Source organism: Electrophorus electricus, chromosome 22 (assembly GCF_013358815.1).
Source record: "Electrophorus electricus isolate fEleEle1 chromosome 22, fEleEle1.pri, whole genome shotgun sequence".
Taxonomy (NCBI): domain Eukaryota; kingdom Metazoa; phylum Chordata; class Actinopteri; order Gymnotiformes; family Gymnotidae; genus Electrophorus; species Electrophorus electricus.
In genome coordinates this window covers 14,430,079-14,448,756 of record NC_049556.1, presented here as the reverse complement: position 1 = coordinate 14,448,756, position 18,678 = coordinate 14,430,079, and the positions used below count along the sequence as shown (strand labels likewise).

General features: G+C 41.3%; 1 protein-coding gene across 1 annotated transcript; it reads right to left on the bottom strand.

The window, feature by feature from the left end:
* Positions 1-923: 923 nt before the first annotated feature.
* On the bottom strand, positions 924-16,884 carry LOC113568168 (FH2 domain-containing protein 1-like). Its single transcript, XM_035521211.1, has 12 exons — positions 16,793-16,884; positions 14,957-15,390; positions 9,866-9,927; positions 9,036-9,138; positions 7,802-7,887; positions 7,359-7,459; positions 7,149-7,219; positions 6,613-6,720; positions 6,172-6,242; positions 5,519-5,636; positions 4,717-4,881; positions 924-4,423 (listed from the first exon to the last, which is right to left on the bottom strand). The coding sequence occupies exons 2-12, from the start codon at positions 15,377-15,379 to the stop codon at positions 2,468-2,470; spliced, it is 3,264 nt and encodes a 1,087-aa protein (XP_035377104.1). The 5' UTR covers positions 15,380-15,390; positions 16,793-16,884; the 3' UTR covers positions 924-2,467.
* Positions 16,885-18,678: the final 1,794 nt, after the last annotated feature.

The following is an 18,678-nucleotide window of genomic DNA, read 5'->3' as shown; positions in this document are numbered from 1 at the left end:
AGGTGTAGCACATTCAGGCAAAGGTGATCTGATTAGTCAGAGAGTCTGCATGGAGTGGGACAATCTGGGTGTGGCAGTGGCAGGAGTGTGGATTAAGGTGTGTGTGTGTGTGTGTGTGTGCGTACTAGACAGTCCTAGAGTGTATTTTTGCAGTATGTGTTCTGGGAGTCTTCATATTCATTATGGCACAAGGAAGACCTGAGAGGTATTTGGTAGTAAGTTTCCTGGTGAGGGTTTGGGTTACAGACACCAGCAGGACTGCATTTGTCTGTGCATGTGTGTGATTCTTGCACCTGTTTGAGAAGCTCCTCCTTCTGGGAGATGTCAGTGTTACAGGTGGATCAGAGTGACCTTTCGGAGAGAGTGTCACAGGCCTTAATCCACACACCCCCAAACCCCAACACACCTTACTCCACACATCCCCCTATCCCCAACACACCATATTCCACACACCCCCATCCCCAACACACCTGTCCAACACACCTTAATCCACACACCCCAACCCACCTGTCCAACACATCTTACTCCACACAGCTCCATCCCCAACACACCTGTCCAACACACCTTACTCCACACACGCCCAACCCCAACACACCTTACTCCACACATCCCCCTATCACCAACACACCTTAATCCACACACACCCACCCCCAACACACCTTAATCCACACACACACATCCCCAACACGCCTGTCCAACACACCTTAATCCACACACCCCCATCCTCAGCACACCTGTCCAACACACCTTATTCCACACACCCCCATCCTCAACACACCTGTCCAACACACCTTATTCCACACACCCCTATCCTCAACACACCTGTCCAACACACATGCCCAACCCCAACACACCATATTCCACACACCCCCATCCCCAACACACCTTAATCCACACACTCCAACCCCAACACACCTGTCCAACACACCTTACTCTACACACCACCATCTCCAACACACCTGGCCAATGTATCACATTGCTTCTTCCCTGTTGTCCAGTGGTTATTCATACTACAAAGATTACAATGATATTTCACCCTTAATGTAGTAAAGCTAAAGTTGTCCATATACATTTAGATCATGCCTGTTGATTTCAAGATAAGATCCGCAGACCATTTTTACCGTATATGCAAAGCTAAGGGGAGCAATGCTAAGGCTGGAGAGAAGCAGTGCTTTGAGTTTTAAATTGTCTACTCATTTGAGCTTGTAGGGGTTTCACCTACTAATCCTTTACAATGCACATGATTTACTAGCCATCAATTTTTATTCAGTCTCATTAAATCAGTCTCAAATATTCAAATCAAATCAGAATCACAATCTTTCATTTTGAATTAAAGAAAGTAACATTAATGATTTGATCTCTGAAGGATTTAAATAACTGTAATTTCTTTGATTATATTGGCAACAACCACAATCTAAAAGATATCAAGACAGACATCTTAGTGAGAATAAATGATACATCTAGAAAGTCTAGAACATTTATATAGGCTGTCACAAACCCTTACTCACTGTACACATACTCCTAATTGTAAAGAAAAAACACTTCTGAGCAAAATGGTTATGCAAGCCAACATCAAAAGCTGTAACTTTACGAATACACTCCTCCTCCACTTTCACTGTCTGAGGAAAATCAGGAAATAAGAATATGCTGGAAATGAACAAGACTGTGTGTTGCCTTGGGAACAGACCTGGTTTGCAGAAGGATTCAAGGGCTTCATTCTGATTGTCTTATAGTCCACTTACAAAAACTATCCTCTTGAATCGCTGTTTAACCTTTTAAGAATAAAAGCAGTCAATGCCATCTCATATGGATTAATAACAATGTCACATTTGTCAAATGTACATGGTGTAACAATTCAACATTGTGTTCTATTTATTCTATCCCTATAATAACTGTAGAAAATAGTTTTAGTGCTTTTCTTTATTTTGGCCTCTCAATTGTTATTTGCCATAAAATTCTCACAACTGATCCCACCTGTAATACCATGTGTATCTAAAATCAGATGAACTTCATGGTTTCTGAAGAAGTCAGCTATTTATTAAAGGGTTTTGACATTATATGCTTTTACTAAATAAAGATCTCCTGTGGTTTAAAAGTTTATTTAATGGAAAAATTGAGTTCATGGATACCTAGTATAGTATTAAAAGATTAACGAAAATAAAAATAAAAGGTCAATTTGGCATGCTTGCAGAAGTAGCACCCAGAATCGCAGAATTTCAGATTGGTCCTGTGTCTGTCTAAAGGGAACATCAGCCACTTTTCTCAAGCCACACTGAGATGTCCATTTTAAAAAAAAGCCTGTCTATGTTGCCCACATGACAATACAGGAGTAAATATTTATATTGATGGGTGACTGTTTTGTGTATTCTGATTTGAGCAATTACACATCAGCAAGACAGACACAACGGATTCTGGATCGCTTAAATGTCTCCACAGACGCTCCTGAATGGCCCCAGCACTACTTCCATTACTTCCAGGCAGGTTTCAGGGGCACTTGGGACAAGGGCGACTTCTGAGAGAGCCTGCTCTGGTTCGTTCTAATATGGCCAGAAACAGGAGACAGACAAACACTTCCTGCTTTACCAGAGTTAGAGTTGCTACCAGACATGATCTGTGGGTTCATTCTGCTCTGTGATAGTCTGAGGGATGTAGTACCATTTAGTGAAGGCATTATTGGAGTGGTTGCCATGGTACTTTTGCTGACCAACAGGTTACCACTGGCAACAGCACTGCGAGTAGAGGAGGCCACAGTGTTTCGAGCAAAGTTGGGGGTGTGCTTTTGGGCAGAGTTTTGGTGGAGTGGCCAAGAACTCTTCCCACCTGATTGAGCAAGAACACGCATTGTAGATCGACACATCTTCTCCTCGGGCATCGATTTTTGCTGAACTGCTGACTTCCTTATAGATGACGTCTGTGCTGGTAGAGCAGTGTGGGTGGATGACCTCTGTGCTAGTAGAGCAGTGTGGGTGGATGACCTCTGTGCTAGTAGAGCAGTGTGGGTGGATGACCTCTGTGCTGATGAAGCAGTGCGGGTGGATGACCTCTGTGCTGATGAAGCAGTGTGGGTGGATGACCTCTGTGGTGGTGGGGCAGTTTGGGTGGATGACCTCTGCACTGGTGGAGCAGTGCGGGTGGATGACCTCTGCACTGGTGGAGCAGTGCAGGTGGTGCTTTGAGCAGCTGGGCTGGGGAATCTTGTGCTGGCAGCACGAGGGGTTTGGCCAAGAGGAATGACTCTCCGCATGCTCTGAATCTCAGAAGGGGTGAGAGTCCGCACTGGATGAATATGAGTGGGCTTTGGAGATGGAGACGTCTTGGAGGAACTGGTGGGGGTTAAGAGATGGGGAAGTCTTGGATGAAGAGGAGGGTTAGGGGTTTTCTTGGAGGAAGAGACAGCTGGATTGGTAGTCATTTTTCTGAATGATTTTGTTTTGCTGGATGACCTGTGGACTTGTGTCTCTTTCTCTCCCCTTACAATGTTCATTTTCACGTGGGAACCAGATTCATTGCTCTTGGACATTAATGCATGATCCGTGGAGTCAGATGTCTGATTGTTGGACCCTGAATAGTCCCTGATGGTTTTTACATCAGCTTGATCACTGAATGCAGATGAGGTATCACCCTCAGACAAAAATACTTTGAGCTCTTTGTTGCATTTGAGGTCTGTGTCATTACTGTTTTCTCCTTCGGAGTGTGTGAGGGACATGCTCCTCTTGCCCATCTGTGCTGTGAGTCCAATCTGCACTGTATGAGAGGTTATGTCTGGGGTCTCTAGCACAGTTGTGGGTTGAGTTGCTGGATTTCTGTTTTCCTCCATCCATTTATCAGATTGAGGCCCCACCTTATTATTTACTTCCAGATCCATCAGAGTGATGGCATCCTGGCTGGATTTCTGGGAATTGCTATAGCCGTGGTCACCATCAAGTGGAGGACTGAAGTTAAAGGCTTGCAGGGCAGGCACCAGTGTGTGTGCATCTACAGGTATATCCCCCTGGCCAGAGCTTGTGCGTCTGTATCTATTCACAGGTATATCCCCCTGGCCAGAGCTTGTGTGTCTGTGTGTAGCTGCAGAAGACTGCAGCTCACTATTAGAGTCTGTAGCTGTCTGTATAAGTGTCAGGGAGTGTGTGTCTGGATCTGACCTAGCAGAGTTAGGACTGCCTTCACTGGGTTGTTGCCATGAGTAACGGTAGCTACCAAACTGTCCCACAGTAAAAGGACTCTGAAGGCTCTGTGGGTGGGACCTAAGCAGCTGCAAAAGCCCCTCCCTCTTCAGAGCTGCTTGCACATCAGTCTCACTGCTACATCTCGACCCAAAGACTCCACACACGATCTCCCTGTCTGCCCACGAGCGACGCTTCTCCTCGAGCTCCTTCATGCGCTTCATCTGAGATGCCTCCCTTCGCTCTCGCTCTATATTCTCCTGCAGAAGAACATGAGAAGAAGACCTGGGTTAAGATCTGCAGAAACATAAACCCAACCCTCAACAGCAGGTGTCAGTACACAGAAGGACAAAATCTCCAGCTGGTATTTTCTACAGTTTCTTTCTTTCACTATTGGCTCATGAGACCCTCTAGAGACACTTCTAAGCCAAAAAATAATAATTTACATCTTGTGTGTGTGTGTGTGTGTGTGTGTGTGTGTGTGTGTGTGTGTGTATCTGTGTGTGTGTGCGTGCGTGTGTGTGCGTGCGTGCGTGTGCGTACGTGTGTGTACCTGTACAGCTTTTGTGAACTTGGAACAGAAGTGTTGGAAGATATGGAAGCAGTCGTCCAGTCTGAATGTGTCTTTATCTTCACAGAAGAAATCTATCAGATCATCTCCCTCCTTCTGCAGCTCAGTCCTGCTCTTATTAATGTCTTCAAGAAGAGCAAAACTGCTCTGTAACACACACATACACAGGCATGTACACATACATACATACTGTCTCTCCAACACACACACAGGCATGTACACATACATACATACTGTCTCTCCAACACACACACACACACACACACACACACACACAGGCATGTACACATACATACATACTGTCTCTCCAACACACACACAGGAATGTACACATACATACATACTGTCTCTCCAACACACACACAGGCATGTACACATACATACATACTGTCTCTCCAACACACACACACACACGTACACATACATACATACTGTCTCTCCAACACACACACACACACACACACACACACACACAGGCATGTACACATACATACATACTGTCTCTCCAACACACACACAGGAATGTACACATACATACATACTGTCTCTCCAACACACACACCCACACAGGCATGTACACATACATACATACTGTCTCTCCAACACACACACAGGCATGTACACATACATACATACTGTCTCTCCAACACACACACAGGCATGTACACATACATACATACTGTCTCTCCAACACACACACAGGCATGTACACATACATACATACTGTCTCTCCAACACACACACACACACACACACACACACACACACACACACACACACACACCTGTAGGAACATGTGGAGTTGTTCTTGTAGCTCTGCATTACTCTGAGTTTTCTGTTCCACATGCTTAATTCTCATGCTCAGACTCTCCCACTCCACAGACAAACCTTCCACACTCACCCTGTGGGAACATTAGTTAGGACTTGTATGACAGCAGTGACTATTCATGACAAGCTTGATAGCATTTCTGATATCTACATATCAGATATCTTACTATAACAAATTACGCTTAATCTATATTTTTAAACCTCTTTTTCAAACAATTTTATTTATATATTTTTCCCCCTTATGTATATTTTTGCAAAAATGCTACAGAGAACTTGATACACAATCTTAAACTCAAAACAAGAAAACTATTTAGAATTATTGTATTATTGGAAAATAATGAAGTCCATAAGGCTGTGTTTGTGGGTAAGTCTATACCCAACAAGGCGTTTGGGGGTAACCCACCCTATACCCAACACATAAGCAATGCTTACAGTCTAATTCAAGACCAACAGCGACTCAAAATAACCTCAAAAAACACAGGCTCTCAAAATATGCTATATACAACATTGCCTCACTTTTGGATTAGACCACACTGTTATGACTCCAGCCATTTTCACTGTTTTTGTGCACTACCTGACTGATCTGGGTCCGTTATTGGATATTCTCACCGTGCAGCACTTTCAACGTGCCGAAGCTTCTCAGGAAACTTTAGCAGCTGCTCATCTGTTTTCTTAGCCTCCTGAGGACCCACAACACACACAGTAATCATGCACACACAGAGCTCACTCTAGGCCAACAAATTTAACAAACACATTAAAAAGTTTTATAATCTGCAGTTTAATGTTTTAGAAACCTTATTGAAACAAATGTTCTCCTCTGTTCTGAGCAGTATAAAGATGTGGCAGTGATGTCTGTTGTTAGCATGCTGTCTGTGTTGCATGTTTCTCTCGGGTGAATTATTCACCATTATCTACTCTGTAATATTTTGCCCCATTTAAACTCTCAAGTAGCATATGAATGCCTACTAAATGGCTTATGAATGCTTGGTTCAGAATCTCCCTCCCAAATGATCTGCCTTGTGCTTTACATGGAATGAAAACTTCACTCACCAGAGCAACAAAATGCAGTAGGGTCATGCCTGGTTTATTAGCTTTGGTGTCAGCTAACGACAGCAGAGAGGAGAGCTTAAATCCAGCAGCGTTCCCGCCGTAGCCACCCTGAGAGAGAGTGACAGTCTCAGAGTAACTGCACGTAGTGAAATTTGAAACCGAATCAATGCGTCTTACAGGAGACTGTGAGTTAGTGTTACTTATATATATATATATATATATATATATATATATATATATATATATAAAATACACACGCGCACGCGCACACACACACACACACACACACACACACAATAAAGAGTACACTACACACACACACACACACGCGCACGTGCACGAGCACGCGCACACGCACACACATACACAATAAAGACTACACTACACACACACACACACACACACACACACACGCACACACAATAAAGAGTACACTACACACACACACGCACACACACACGCACACGCACACACGCACACAATAAAGAGTACACTACACACACACACACACAGTGAGAGAGAGAGAAAAGTCTCACTGAGTTCATTATGTTTCCTGCTTCAAGCACCAAGTGTAGGACAGAGTGGAGCTCTTCACAGCTGAGCAACTCTACAAAGTTAAAAATCATAAATGTTTCTATGATATGACAGAGATGCCCCACAAGATTGATATGACAATAAGAAAGAGAATAAAGGGCATTGATGGTGAGTGAGTGGAAAAGAATGAGAGAGTAAAAGAGAGTGATCACCTCTGGCAGCAAAGCGAACAGTACAGATGTCCTGCTTCAGGGATGAACACAAAGGAGAAAATTCCTCCTTCAGTAGCAGAGCTTCTATACGCAGATCAAAGCTACAAGTGCAGACACACATACACACACACACACACACACTTATGTAACTGACGAGAAATTTAGGAGTAATATTATTGCAGCATGATAAGGTAAGTGTGTATTTGTGTGTGTGTGTGTGTGTGTGTGTGTGTGTGTAGTGTACTCTTTACTGTGTGTGTGTGTGTAGTGTACTCTTTACTGTGTGTGTGTTTGTGTGTATGTGTGTGTGTGTGTGTGTGTGTGTGTGTGTGTGTGTGTGTGTGTGTGCACGCATACCTGGGTAAGAGTTTCTGTGTCTGTGTGTGTGTGTGTGTGTGTGTGTGTGTGTGTGTGTGTGTGTGTGTGTTTGTGTGGATGCATACCTGGGTAAGAGTGTGAGGTGGTACATGAAGGAGTCGACCATGGCCAACTGTGCTGGGTCTCCTCCATATGCATGTAACTTCTCCACCTGTCGTTCCATAAGTACACTAGTTATCTAGTCTGCTAGGGCTAGCCCTAACCCAGTAAATTAGTTATCTAGTCTGCTAGGGTTAACCATAACCCTAACCCAGTAAACTAGTTATCTAGTCTGCTAGGGTTAACCATAACCCTATCCGAGTACACTAGTTATCTAGTCTGCTAGGGTTAATCCTAATCCAGTACACTAGTTATCTAGTCTGCTAACCCTAACCCTAGGATGTTATACCAAAATAACTCAAAATAAGATAAACAAACAGGTGTTCTTTCTACAACAATTACTGGGGCATATCAACAGTTTAGTTGTTTACTATGGAAAACAAGCCCTTCAAAAACAAACCCTTAAAAAAAGTCTTGACTGGTCACATTTGAGCCTAGTAAACCATCTTTGCATTTCACCTTTGAACTGAATTGTTTTAGTAAGTCAGTCATGGCATATTTCAGCATATTTCGGTTTTATCTGTACTGCTGATACTATATTTGTCTAACATATGTAGAATTGTTTTTTAAAATATTCTCCCTGTTGTTGTTTTTTTTTTTTTTTTATATGGAAAATCCTTTTTTATTATGCTGTATGTATTCTCTGCATTGGCTTGTTGTATGTATTGAACTGAAAAAAGCAGGCATGGGATCCGCTAAGATCAAATTTTGATGTGGACAACCGTTACAGAGTCCTTTAAGGGTTGTAACATATTTCAGTATGTTTCAGCATTCAGTAGTCAGTCATGGCATATTTTAGTATGTTTCAGCATTTCAGTAGTCAGTCATGGCATATTTCAGTATGTTTCAGTGTTCGGGTTAGTCAGTCATGGCATATTTCAGTATGTTTCAGTGTTAGGGTTACTCAGTCATAGCATATTTCAGTATGTTTCAGCATTTCAGTAGTCAGTCATGACATATTTCAGTATGTTTCAGTATTTCAGTAGTCAGTCATGGCATATTTCAGTATGTTTCAGTGTTCGGGTTAGTCAGTCATGGCATATTTCAGTATGTTTCAGTGTTCGGGTTAGTCAGTCATGGCATATTTCAGTATGTTTCAGTGTTTCAGTAGTCAGTCATGGCATATTTCAGTATGTTTCACTGTTCAAATTGGTCAGTCATGGTATATTTCAGTATGTTTCAGCGTTTCAGTAGTTTTACCTCTACAGATTCTGGCAGAAGTTTGTACAGCTCTCTAAGGGCCTCTGGTCCAAATGCTGCACTGTTGCCATGGAGAATATCCTCCATGATGGAGCTGTGGGATCTAGAGAGAGAGGAAGGAACCTTCCTCACTTTTATTCTAATGTGCAATTGTATGTTTGACTATATATATATATATATATATATATATATATATATATATATATATATATATATATATATATATATATATATATATATATATATAGCATTTCCCTTTGGGGAAAGTAGCCTTAATGTTTATGAATAAAGCTAAAGCATTCCTGATATAAAATAAGTGTATTCGTGGCTAGTGTCAGAACTTAGAAAGGCTGTTGCTATCCATTATTAAACTTGTAGTAGTAAATTATAACCTACTGAATCGTTCCACTTGACTGCTTGTGTAGTGAGTGATGTAACATATATCTCCTTTAACCTATTGTAATTTATATACTGATGCTGCTAGTTTAGCTAGTTACCCATCTACAGTTCTGGCTAGTAACTTGTCTGCAGTTCTGGTCAGCTACCTACCTATCTGCAGTTCAAGACTGAAGAGAGACACAAATAGTGACAGTAAAGTATCAAAATACAAAGCAAAGAATTATACATCAGACTCTTGGTCTCAAGCTGAACACAAAGCATTAATTATAATGAGCGAAGGCACCACAAGGTAGGGACCCTAAACACACAAAGATTTATAAATCCCATTTTTGTTCATTTGTTTTAAAATGCTGTCCCAGAAACCTCAGGGTTTCTAGTCTTAGCATTACCAGAATTAAAAGATGGATTTCATGGCTCTCTTCCATACCTACTTTTTAAAGCGTTTCAGGAAAATTGCCAGGTTCATGCTCCTTTTAGAATCAAGAATGGTAATCTGAAGAAAGAAAAAGAAAATTAAATTGTGATGTTCATATTCACACAGACTGCATTTCAGTAATAAGATATCAAATAAGTTTACCAGAAGTGATAATGATGTTAATGACTACACAATATTCAAGGTCAAAATTTAGTGTAAAGATTGGACTATGTGTAAAGAATAAGTTGTAACGAATGCTGTGATGTAATAAATAATTGATTGTAATCAAGTCAGACTGTGTGTAACAACTGGGTTGTTGTTGGTGATTGGGTTAGATGTGAAGTCTGCGCTGGCTATGGTGATTGATTTGTCTCTGAAGGACTGTTTTTAAAAAAGAAAAAACAAACAACCCCCCCCCCCCCCAAAAAAAAAACCCCAGTATTCCATTACACAAATTTTAAAAGTTGAAATGTGATACTGTGTGAACTAGCTCCATAATGTATGATGTACATCTATACTAGGTGTTGTGTATTAATACATTGTCATTGCTTGTCTCTGCCAACCTGATTTTACTTTGACTCAGTGAGGGAGTTGTAAAAAAAAAAGATAAAGCTCAAGTTTTCCAAAAAGTCAGAGGAGCCAGAAAAAAACACCCAATCCTAACCCAAACACTAATCCTAATCCTAACCCTAACCCAATCATTAATCCTAACCCTAAACCTAACACCCAATCCTAACCCAAACACTAATCCTAATCCTAACCCTAACCCAATCATTAATCCTAACCCTAACCCTAAACCTAACACCCAATCCTAACCCAAACACTAATCCTAATCCTAACCCTAACCCAATCATTAATCCTAACCCTAACCCTAACACCCAATCCTAACCCAAACACTAATCCTAATCCTAACCCTAACCCAATCATTAATCCTAACCCTAACCCTAAACCTAACACCCAATCCTAACCCAAACACTAATCCTAATCCTAACCCTAACCCAATCATTAATCCTAACCCTAAACCTAACACCCAATCCTAACCCAAACACTAATCCTAATCCTAACCCTAACCCAATCATTAATCCTAACCCTAACCCTAACACCCAATCCTAACCCAAACACTAATCCTAATCCTAACCCTAACCCAATCACTAATCCTAACCCTAACCCTAACACCCAATCCTAACCCAAACACTAATCCTAATCCTAACCCTAACACCCAATCCTAACCCAAACACTAATCCTAACCCTAACCCTAACCCAATCATTAATCCTAACCCTAACACCCAATCCTAACCCAAACACTAATCCTAATCCTAACCCTAACCCAATCACTAATCCTAACCCTAACACCCAATCCTAACCCAAACACTAATCCTAATCCTAACCCTAACACTAATCCTAATCCTAACCCTAACCCAATCACTAATCCTAACCCTAACCCAATCACTAATCCTAACCCTAACACCCAATCCTAACCCAAACACTAATCCTAATCCTAACCTTAACCCAATCACTAATCCTAACCCTAACCCTAACACCCAATCCTAACCCAAACACTAATCCTAATCCTAACCCTAACCCAATCACTAATCCTAACCCTAACCCTAACACCCAATCCTAACCCAAACACTAATCCTAATCCTAACCCTAACCCAATCACTAATCCTAACCCTAACCCTAACACCCAATCCTAACCCAAACACTAATCCTAATCCTAACCATAACCCAATCAATAATCCTAACCCTAACCATAACCCAAACACTAATCCTAACCCTAACCCAAACATTAATCCTAATCCTAAACTTTAGCCTCATTCCATATATTTTGAACAATTTAGTTTGCATCTTGACCACTTTTGCACTTATGGTATTCAAGAAAGAAATACCCTTCTTTTTAACGGCTCAATCTTACAATATTTGAAATGAGAAATTATATACTTTCAGTGAGGTAAAAAAAAAACAAATATTAAGAAAAAAAATTCACCATAGTTACCATAACCCTATAGACACCCTAACCTTATAGTTGCCTTTACCCTATAGTTAACCAAAGCATACAGTCACCCTAAATTTAAAGTTACAATAACCCTATAGTCTCCCTAACCCTAACCCTAGTCACCCTAATCCTAGCATCATCCTAACACTATAGTCACCCTAACCCTAAAGTCACACTAACCCTAACTCTATAATCACGCTAACAATATAGTTACCCTAACCCTAACACTATAATCACCCTAACATTATAATCACCCTAACCCTAACACTATAGTCACACTAATCCTACAGTCACCCTAACCCTAACACTATAGTCGCCCTAACCCTACAGTCACCCTAACCCCAATGCTCTAGTCAACTTAACATTATATTCAGCCTAACACTATAGTCACCCTAACACTATAGTCACCCTAACCCTACAGTCACCCTAATCCTAATACTATAGTCACCCTAACACTATAGTCACCCTAACCCTAACATTATAGTCACCCTAACCCTAAAGTCACCCTAACCCTAACAATATAGTAACCCTAACCCTTTCACTATAGTCACCCTAACCTTAACTCTACAGTCACCCTAACACTATAGTCACCCTAATCCTAACACTATAGTCACCCTAACACTATAGTCACCCTAATCCTAACACTGTAGTCACACTAACACTGTAGTCACCCTAACCCTACAGTCACCTTAACCCTAATACTCTAGTCACCATAACACTATAGTCACCTTAAGACTATCATCATCCTATCCCTAACACTATAGTCACCCTAACACTATAGTCATCCTAACCCTAACAATACATTCACCCTAACACTATTGTTCCCCTAACCCTAACAATACATACACCCTACCACTATAGTCACGCTAACCCTAACACTATAGTCACCCTAACACTATAGTCACCCTAACACTATAGTCACCCTAACCCTAACACTATAGTCACCCTAACACTATAGTCACCCTAATCCTAATACTATTGTCTTCGTAACACTATAGTCACCCTAGCCGTACAGTCACCTTAACACTATAGTCACCCTAACCCTACAGTCACCCTAACCCTATTGTTACCGTAACCCTAACAATACATTCACCCTAGCACTATAGTCACCCTAATCCTAAGCCTACAGTCACCCTAACACTATAGTCACCCTCACCCTAACACTATAGTCACCCTCACCCTAACACTATAGTCACCCTAACACTATGGTCACCCTAACCCTAACACTATAGTCACCCTAATCCTAATACTATTATCACCCTAACACTATAGTCACCCTAACCGTACAGTCACCCTAACCCTATAGTCACTCTAACACTATAGTCACCCTAATCCTAACACTATAGTCTGCCTAACACTATAGTCACCCTAACCCTAACACTATAGTCACTAACACTATAGTCACCCTAATCCTAACACTATAGTCTGCCTAACCCTACAGTCACCCTAACCCTAACACTATAGTCACCCTAACACTATAGTCGCCCTAAACCTAACCCTACAGTTACCCTAACCCTAACACTATTGTTACCCTAACCCTAGCAATACATTCACCCTAACACTATAGTCATACTAACCCTATCCCTACAGTCACCCTAACACTATAGACACCCTCAACCTAACACTATAGTCACCCTAACCATATAGTCACCCTAACACTATGGTCACCCTAACCCTACAGTCACCCTAACCCTACAGTCACCCTAACCCTAACCCTATAGTCACCCTAACCCTAACACTATAGTCACCCTAATCCTAGCACTACAGTCATCTTAACATCTAGTCCTGATTTCAGCATCTTTTCACAGCTTCCATTCTTTCTACCACCATGGTTAGTTTGTTTTCTGCCCCTAGTCTCCTCTACCTGCTTCTTTCTTCCAGCCACATTGGCCAATGTTTTTATATAGAAATGTCTTGGGGGGGGTGTTCCAGTGTATTTAACAAACCTTAAACTGACCCTTGAACTCTGAGTTAAAATTGAATTGATTATTCTCCAAATTAAAATGAAAAGGTCTGTACAAACCTAAAAGATGACATGCTATGTATAATACCTAGAAACAATGCTCAAAAATACATACACATTCTAACAGAGCCTGGCTTGATTTCCACATTAAGCAAATAAAGGATTGTGGGTTTTTTCTTCTAATAATTTGTGTCTGTAATCCCATTATTCTGATCATTTGCATCTGTAATCCCATTTTGGTATGATGCAGGGAAACTGGTTTGGTTTTTTGGTCAGTTACCAGCACGTCACAGACCACCCTATTATAATCACCTTAATGATAACAGAGCTCAATCCACAATGGCTAGAACTGCCGCTGACAAACATGTACCCAAAAACTGCAGGTAATACAGCATGCAGGTTAATCAAATGTGTGTGTGTATGTGTGTCTGTGGATATGAATCTTACATCTTACATTTTTATTATATTGTTCAAAGAAATTTATTTATATATATATATATATATATATATATATATATATATATATATATATATATATATATATATATATATTAATCCTGTGAGAGTTGCCAGCTCATGTATGGTGCAGCAGGTAAAACTACAGCAGGCTTCTCTCACTAAAACTATCTGGCAGGCTGCTCTTAGTAAAACTATATGGCAGGTTTCTCTCACTAAATCTATACAGCAGGTTTCTTTCACTAAAACTATACAGGAAGCTGCTCTCAGTAAAACTATATGGCAGGTTTCTCTCACTAAAACTATACAGCAGGTTTCTCTCACTAAAACTATACAGGAAGCTGCTCTCAGTAAAACTATATGGCAGGTTTCTCTCACTAAAACTATATGGCAGGCTCCTCTCAGTAAAACTACGGCAGGCTGCTCTCACTGACCAACAGGGTACCTTGTCTTGAATAAGCTTTCTCCCCATCTTCAGCGGGTGCAGATTTCTCCCCCTACAGAGGCTGCCTAGAACTTTAGCCCAAATTTCCCTCAAGTTCTGCTGTTCTTCTACGGTCTCCCAACCACCTCTATTCTGGCCCATGATGAAGTCATGGTCTGCATACAAACTCAAAGTGTGTGATGTTTCATCTGAACCACGAGTAGCTATAAGCTAAGTATTGGTTGACCCTCCCAAAACCCACACAAACCTCTGATTTAGGCTCTTGTAAAGTGCTACATGCTTGGCTGCCCTTGATGCTAGTTGCCTTGTGTGATCGTCTGTCATCACGTTGTGCAAATAGTTCCTCAAGGTTCCTGATGTCAATGTGGAACATTTGTTTTCCAGCAGTCGGGCCAAGCGTCCATAGGTTGGGAGCGCCGTGCTGGTGCACTCTCTCCTCAGGAATTGGCTTCCAGTAGAAACTTCGCACCCTCCGCTTCCGCTGCACAGGGCTTCCCACATCCACAGGCAGGGGTGGTGGAGAGGGGGGCGTGTCTAGTGGAGACTGGAGTAAGCTAGGTTGAGCAGCACTGAGGGGGCAGTGTTCAGAGACTAAAGTAGGAGGGGTTATCACATCAGTAACTCCACCCTCCTCCTCACTGGCCAGGGACATACTGCTCATCACAATCATCACAGATCCTTCTGAGAAGAGGAAAGATTGGTATTGTCAGAAAATGAGTGAAACAAAAACAGCCATGCACATTCAGATTAGAACACTGGAATGCACAACATCATCCAATCGCAGCAAAACATACCACAGTAAACAGTAGCATCTGTTAAAAAACTACCACAGGAGTTATCAGGCATGGCTTAGCCATCGGGTGTACCAGGACAATGCCTTCTAGGCAGCTCTATACCTTAAACCATTATGGTTTGTTTACCCTGACCCTCAGCTATAGGAGCAGACAGTCATAATAACCTCTGACTTTTTTTTTTCATTTCACAGGTTTTGTTTCACTCTTTGAGCGTTAAAGAAACATAAATGAGATTAAACACCATACACGATCACTTATGTGCACACACCCATATACAAATATTTATATTGCACACAAAGCTTGACATTCTATTGTTCATTGCTACACAAAGAACAATGCAATAGAGCGCACCCATCTTTCATCAAACACACCTCTCACAGCAGCATGAAATGATTTATCCACTGGTCCAAGAGACAACCTGAACCATAACCCTAACCCTAACCCTTTTAGCCCTAGCTATTACACTAACCCTAACCCTTTTAGCCCTAGCTATTACACTAAACCTAACCCTTTAGTCCTAGCTATTACCCTAACCCTAAACCTTTTAGCCCTAGCTATTACCCTAATCCTAACCCTTTTAGCCCTAGCTATTACCCTAACCCTAACCCTTTAGTCCTAGCTATTACCCTAACCCTAACCCTTTCAGCCCTAGCTATTACCCTAACCCTAACCCTTTAGTCCTAGCTATTACCCTAACCCTAACCCTTTAGTCTTAGCTATTACCCTAACCCTAACCCTTTTAGCCCTAGCTATTACACTAACCCTAACCCTTTTAGCCCTAGCTATTACCCTAACTCTAACACTTTCAGTCCCTGACCTATACCTCTTTCAGTAGATTACTACATCCTGAATGGTGCTTTATGTTTTGTGCAATAACATCTGCTGGAAAGGTCTCATGCAGTAAAACAGAAGAGGTACATCAGAGTTAAAGGTCTAAGAAATGCAATTAGGCTGTTTTTTATTGTGACACAATAGCTTTTATGTTTCCTTTTATGTTTGTGAGCACCTCGCTCTACCAGTTGTGGTACAAGAACAATTTATTTATTTTATTTTATTTATGTATTTTCCTCATCCTTTCTGTGTTCACTTTATTCACAGTAATGATTAAAGCTCCTGCACATAAACAGGGTTTCAGTAATGGAAGCTAAAATAATGTCAGACAACAACTTATTAAACTTACTGTCTTTTATGTATCTGAGTAAAATATCCACTCATACCAAGGAGATGGAGTACACTAGTAAGACTGAAAACAGAAAGCACAATGTTGGCTAGCTGGAAAGTTCTCCTACCTTCAAGAAGAACACGGGAGTTTGTCCCCTAAAATATACTGTTGGTGCAGCAGTCAGAAGATTCGTTTGTCCAGGGCCACATGCTCACACACTGTGTGATGATGGGACACACCCACACATTTGCAGAGAGAGCAACCCCCACTTCTAATGTCACTCTGTGGTCAGATAGCACATCTCTGTTCCATCATCAAAATGAGAATCATTTTAACCAGTCATCTCTACTTAATCTCACTCTTTTTTATAATATCCACCATCACATTTTTTATTACTCTTTTGCATTTACTCTGCACTTTGGTCAAGATTTTTCTTCTCTTGATTTTTGATTAAAGAAAAATTAAATAGACTTTCTTAAAAAGAATATTTTCTTCTCTGAGTATATTAAAAGAAGCTAAGAATAGTTTATTTCTGAGTAAACATATGGTGTGTGTGTGTGTGTGTGTGTGTGTGTGTGTGTGTGTGTGTGTGTGTGCCTACCAATGTGCATGCTTTACACTGATAACAAGTCTGTTGGCCACACCCTGCACAAACATTTCAATTTGCTGAAATGTTTGTTTCCTTGGCAACAGTGTAATAATGTTATCTGCTTAGTTTGGCCCTGGAGCTTGGGCTGCAGCTAAGACTATGATGTTGGGTGAACTCTGACTAAAACCCTAACTAAAATAATGCTAATACCTTGGCTAAAATGAGACTAAAACCCTGACTAAAATGAGATTAAAGCCCTGCCTAAAATGAGACTAAAATCCTGGCTAAAATGAGACGTTCAAGGTTTTCTTACTGTGAACCTTTAAATAAAGGGACTGGACACCATTTAGCTATGCAGTTTTGTGAACATCTATGGGTGTATTAATGTTTGTCTCTGTGTGTCTCAATGTAGGGGAACTTACTTTTCATATTTCATGTATTGACTCCTACACTGTGTGCACAATTACTAGGCAAGAGAGTACTTTGACCATATCATTTTGATGCATATTTTCCAACTCCAAGCTGTATAAACTTGAATGCTTTTGGATATAAGCATATTGGGTGATGTGTATTTGTGTTAGGATTAGTGTTAGGGGTTAGGTTTTGAGAATTTGCAGTGGCAACAGTCTGCAAAGTTGATGTGGATGAGTAAGAAGCCATGGGTAAGGCACTGGCTGGCGCATATTAAGCACGGCTACTGTTTCTGTTGATTGATTTTCTTATTCAGGAAACCTGAAAAACAGTACTGGGACCAGGCTTGGGCTGCAGTGTGGGCTATCCAGTGGGACTCGGGTATGTGCTCTGCCCCGTATGGGTCTTTTATTTTTCTCCTATCTTATTAGGGGTTTGGCAGGTGTGTCAATCTCCATGTGCCTGTGGTTGCCTTAACAGTAGGAGGAGAAGAGAATTGTGTTTTAGGGGATCACATCATTGTGCTTAGGGGTTTGTGTCAAGGGGTCATTTTAGTGTAAGGGGAATTTGTAGGACACGTCATTAGTGTACCTCAGAATCATCGGATGTTTCGGCCTAATAAACACTAGACACCCTCCTCTGAGGTGGCCCACCTTGGGTTGATCTGTGCCAGGCACGTGTCCTATTGTCCAATCAAGGGTAAGTTTTGGGGTTAGGGTTAGGGTTAGGGTTAGGGTTAGGGTTAGGGTTAGGGTTAGGTTAGGGTTAGGGTTAGGGTTAGGGTTAGGGTTAGGGTTAGGGTTAGGGTTAGGGTTAGGGTTAGGGTTAGGGTTAGGGTTAGGGTTAGGGTTAGGGTTAGGGTTAGGGTTAGGGTTAGGGTTAGGGTTAGGGTTAGGGTTAGGGTTAGGGTTAGGGTTAGGGTTAGGGTTAGGGTTAGGGTTAGGGTTAGGGTTAGGTTAGGGTTAGGGTTAGGGTTAGGGTTAGGGTTAGGGTTAGGGTTAGGGTTAGGGTTA

What these genes read in the sequence shown, in the direction of transcription:
- LOC113568168 (XM_035521211.1), bottom strand. Translation starts at nt 15,379, where the DNA reads ATGATTGTGATGAGCAGTATGTCCCTGGCCAGTGAGGAGGAGGGTGGA. An exon ending in TTCCTGAAACGCTTTAAAAA is followed by an intron (nt 9,139 to 9,865) that starts GTAGGTATGGAA and finishes CTCTCTCTCTAG; the next exon opens with ATCCCACAGCTCCATCATGG. An exon ending in AGTTCACAAAAGCTGTACAG is followed by an intron (nt 4,424 to 4,716) that starts GTACACACACGT and finishes GTTCTTCTGCAG; the next exon opens with GAGAATATAGAGCGAGAGCG.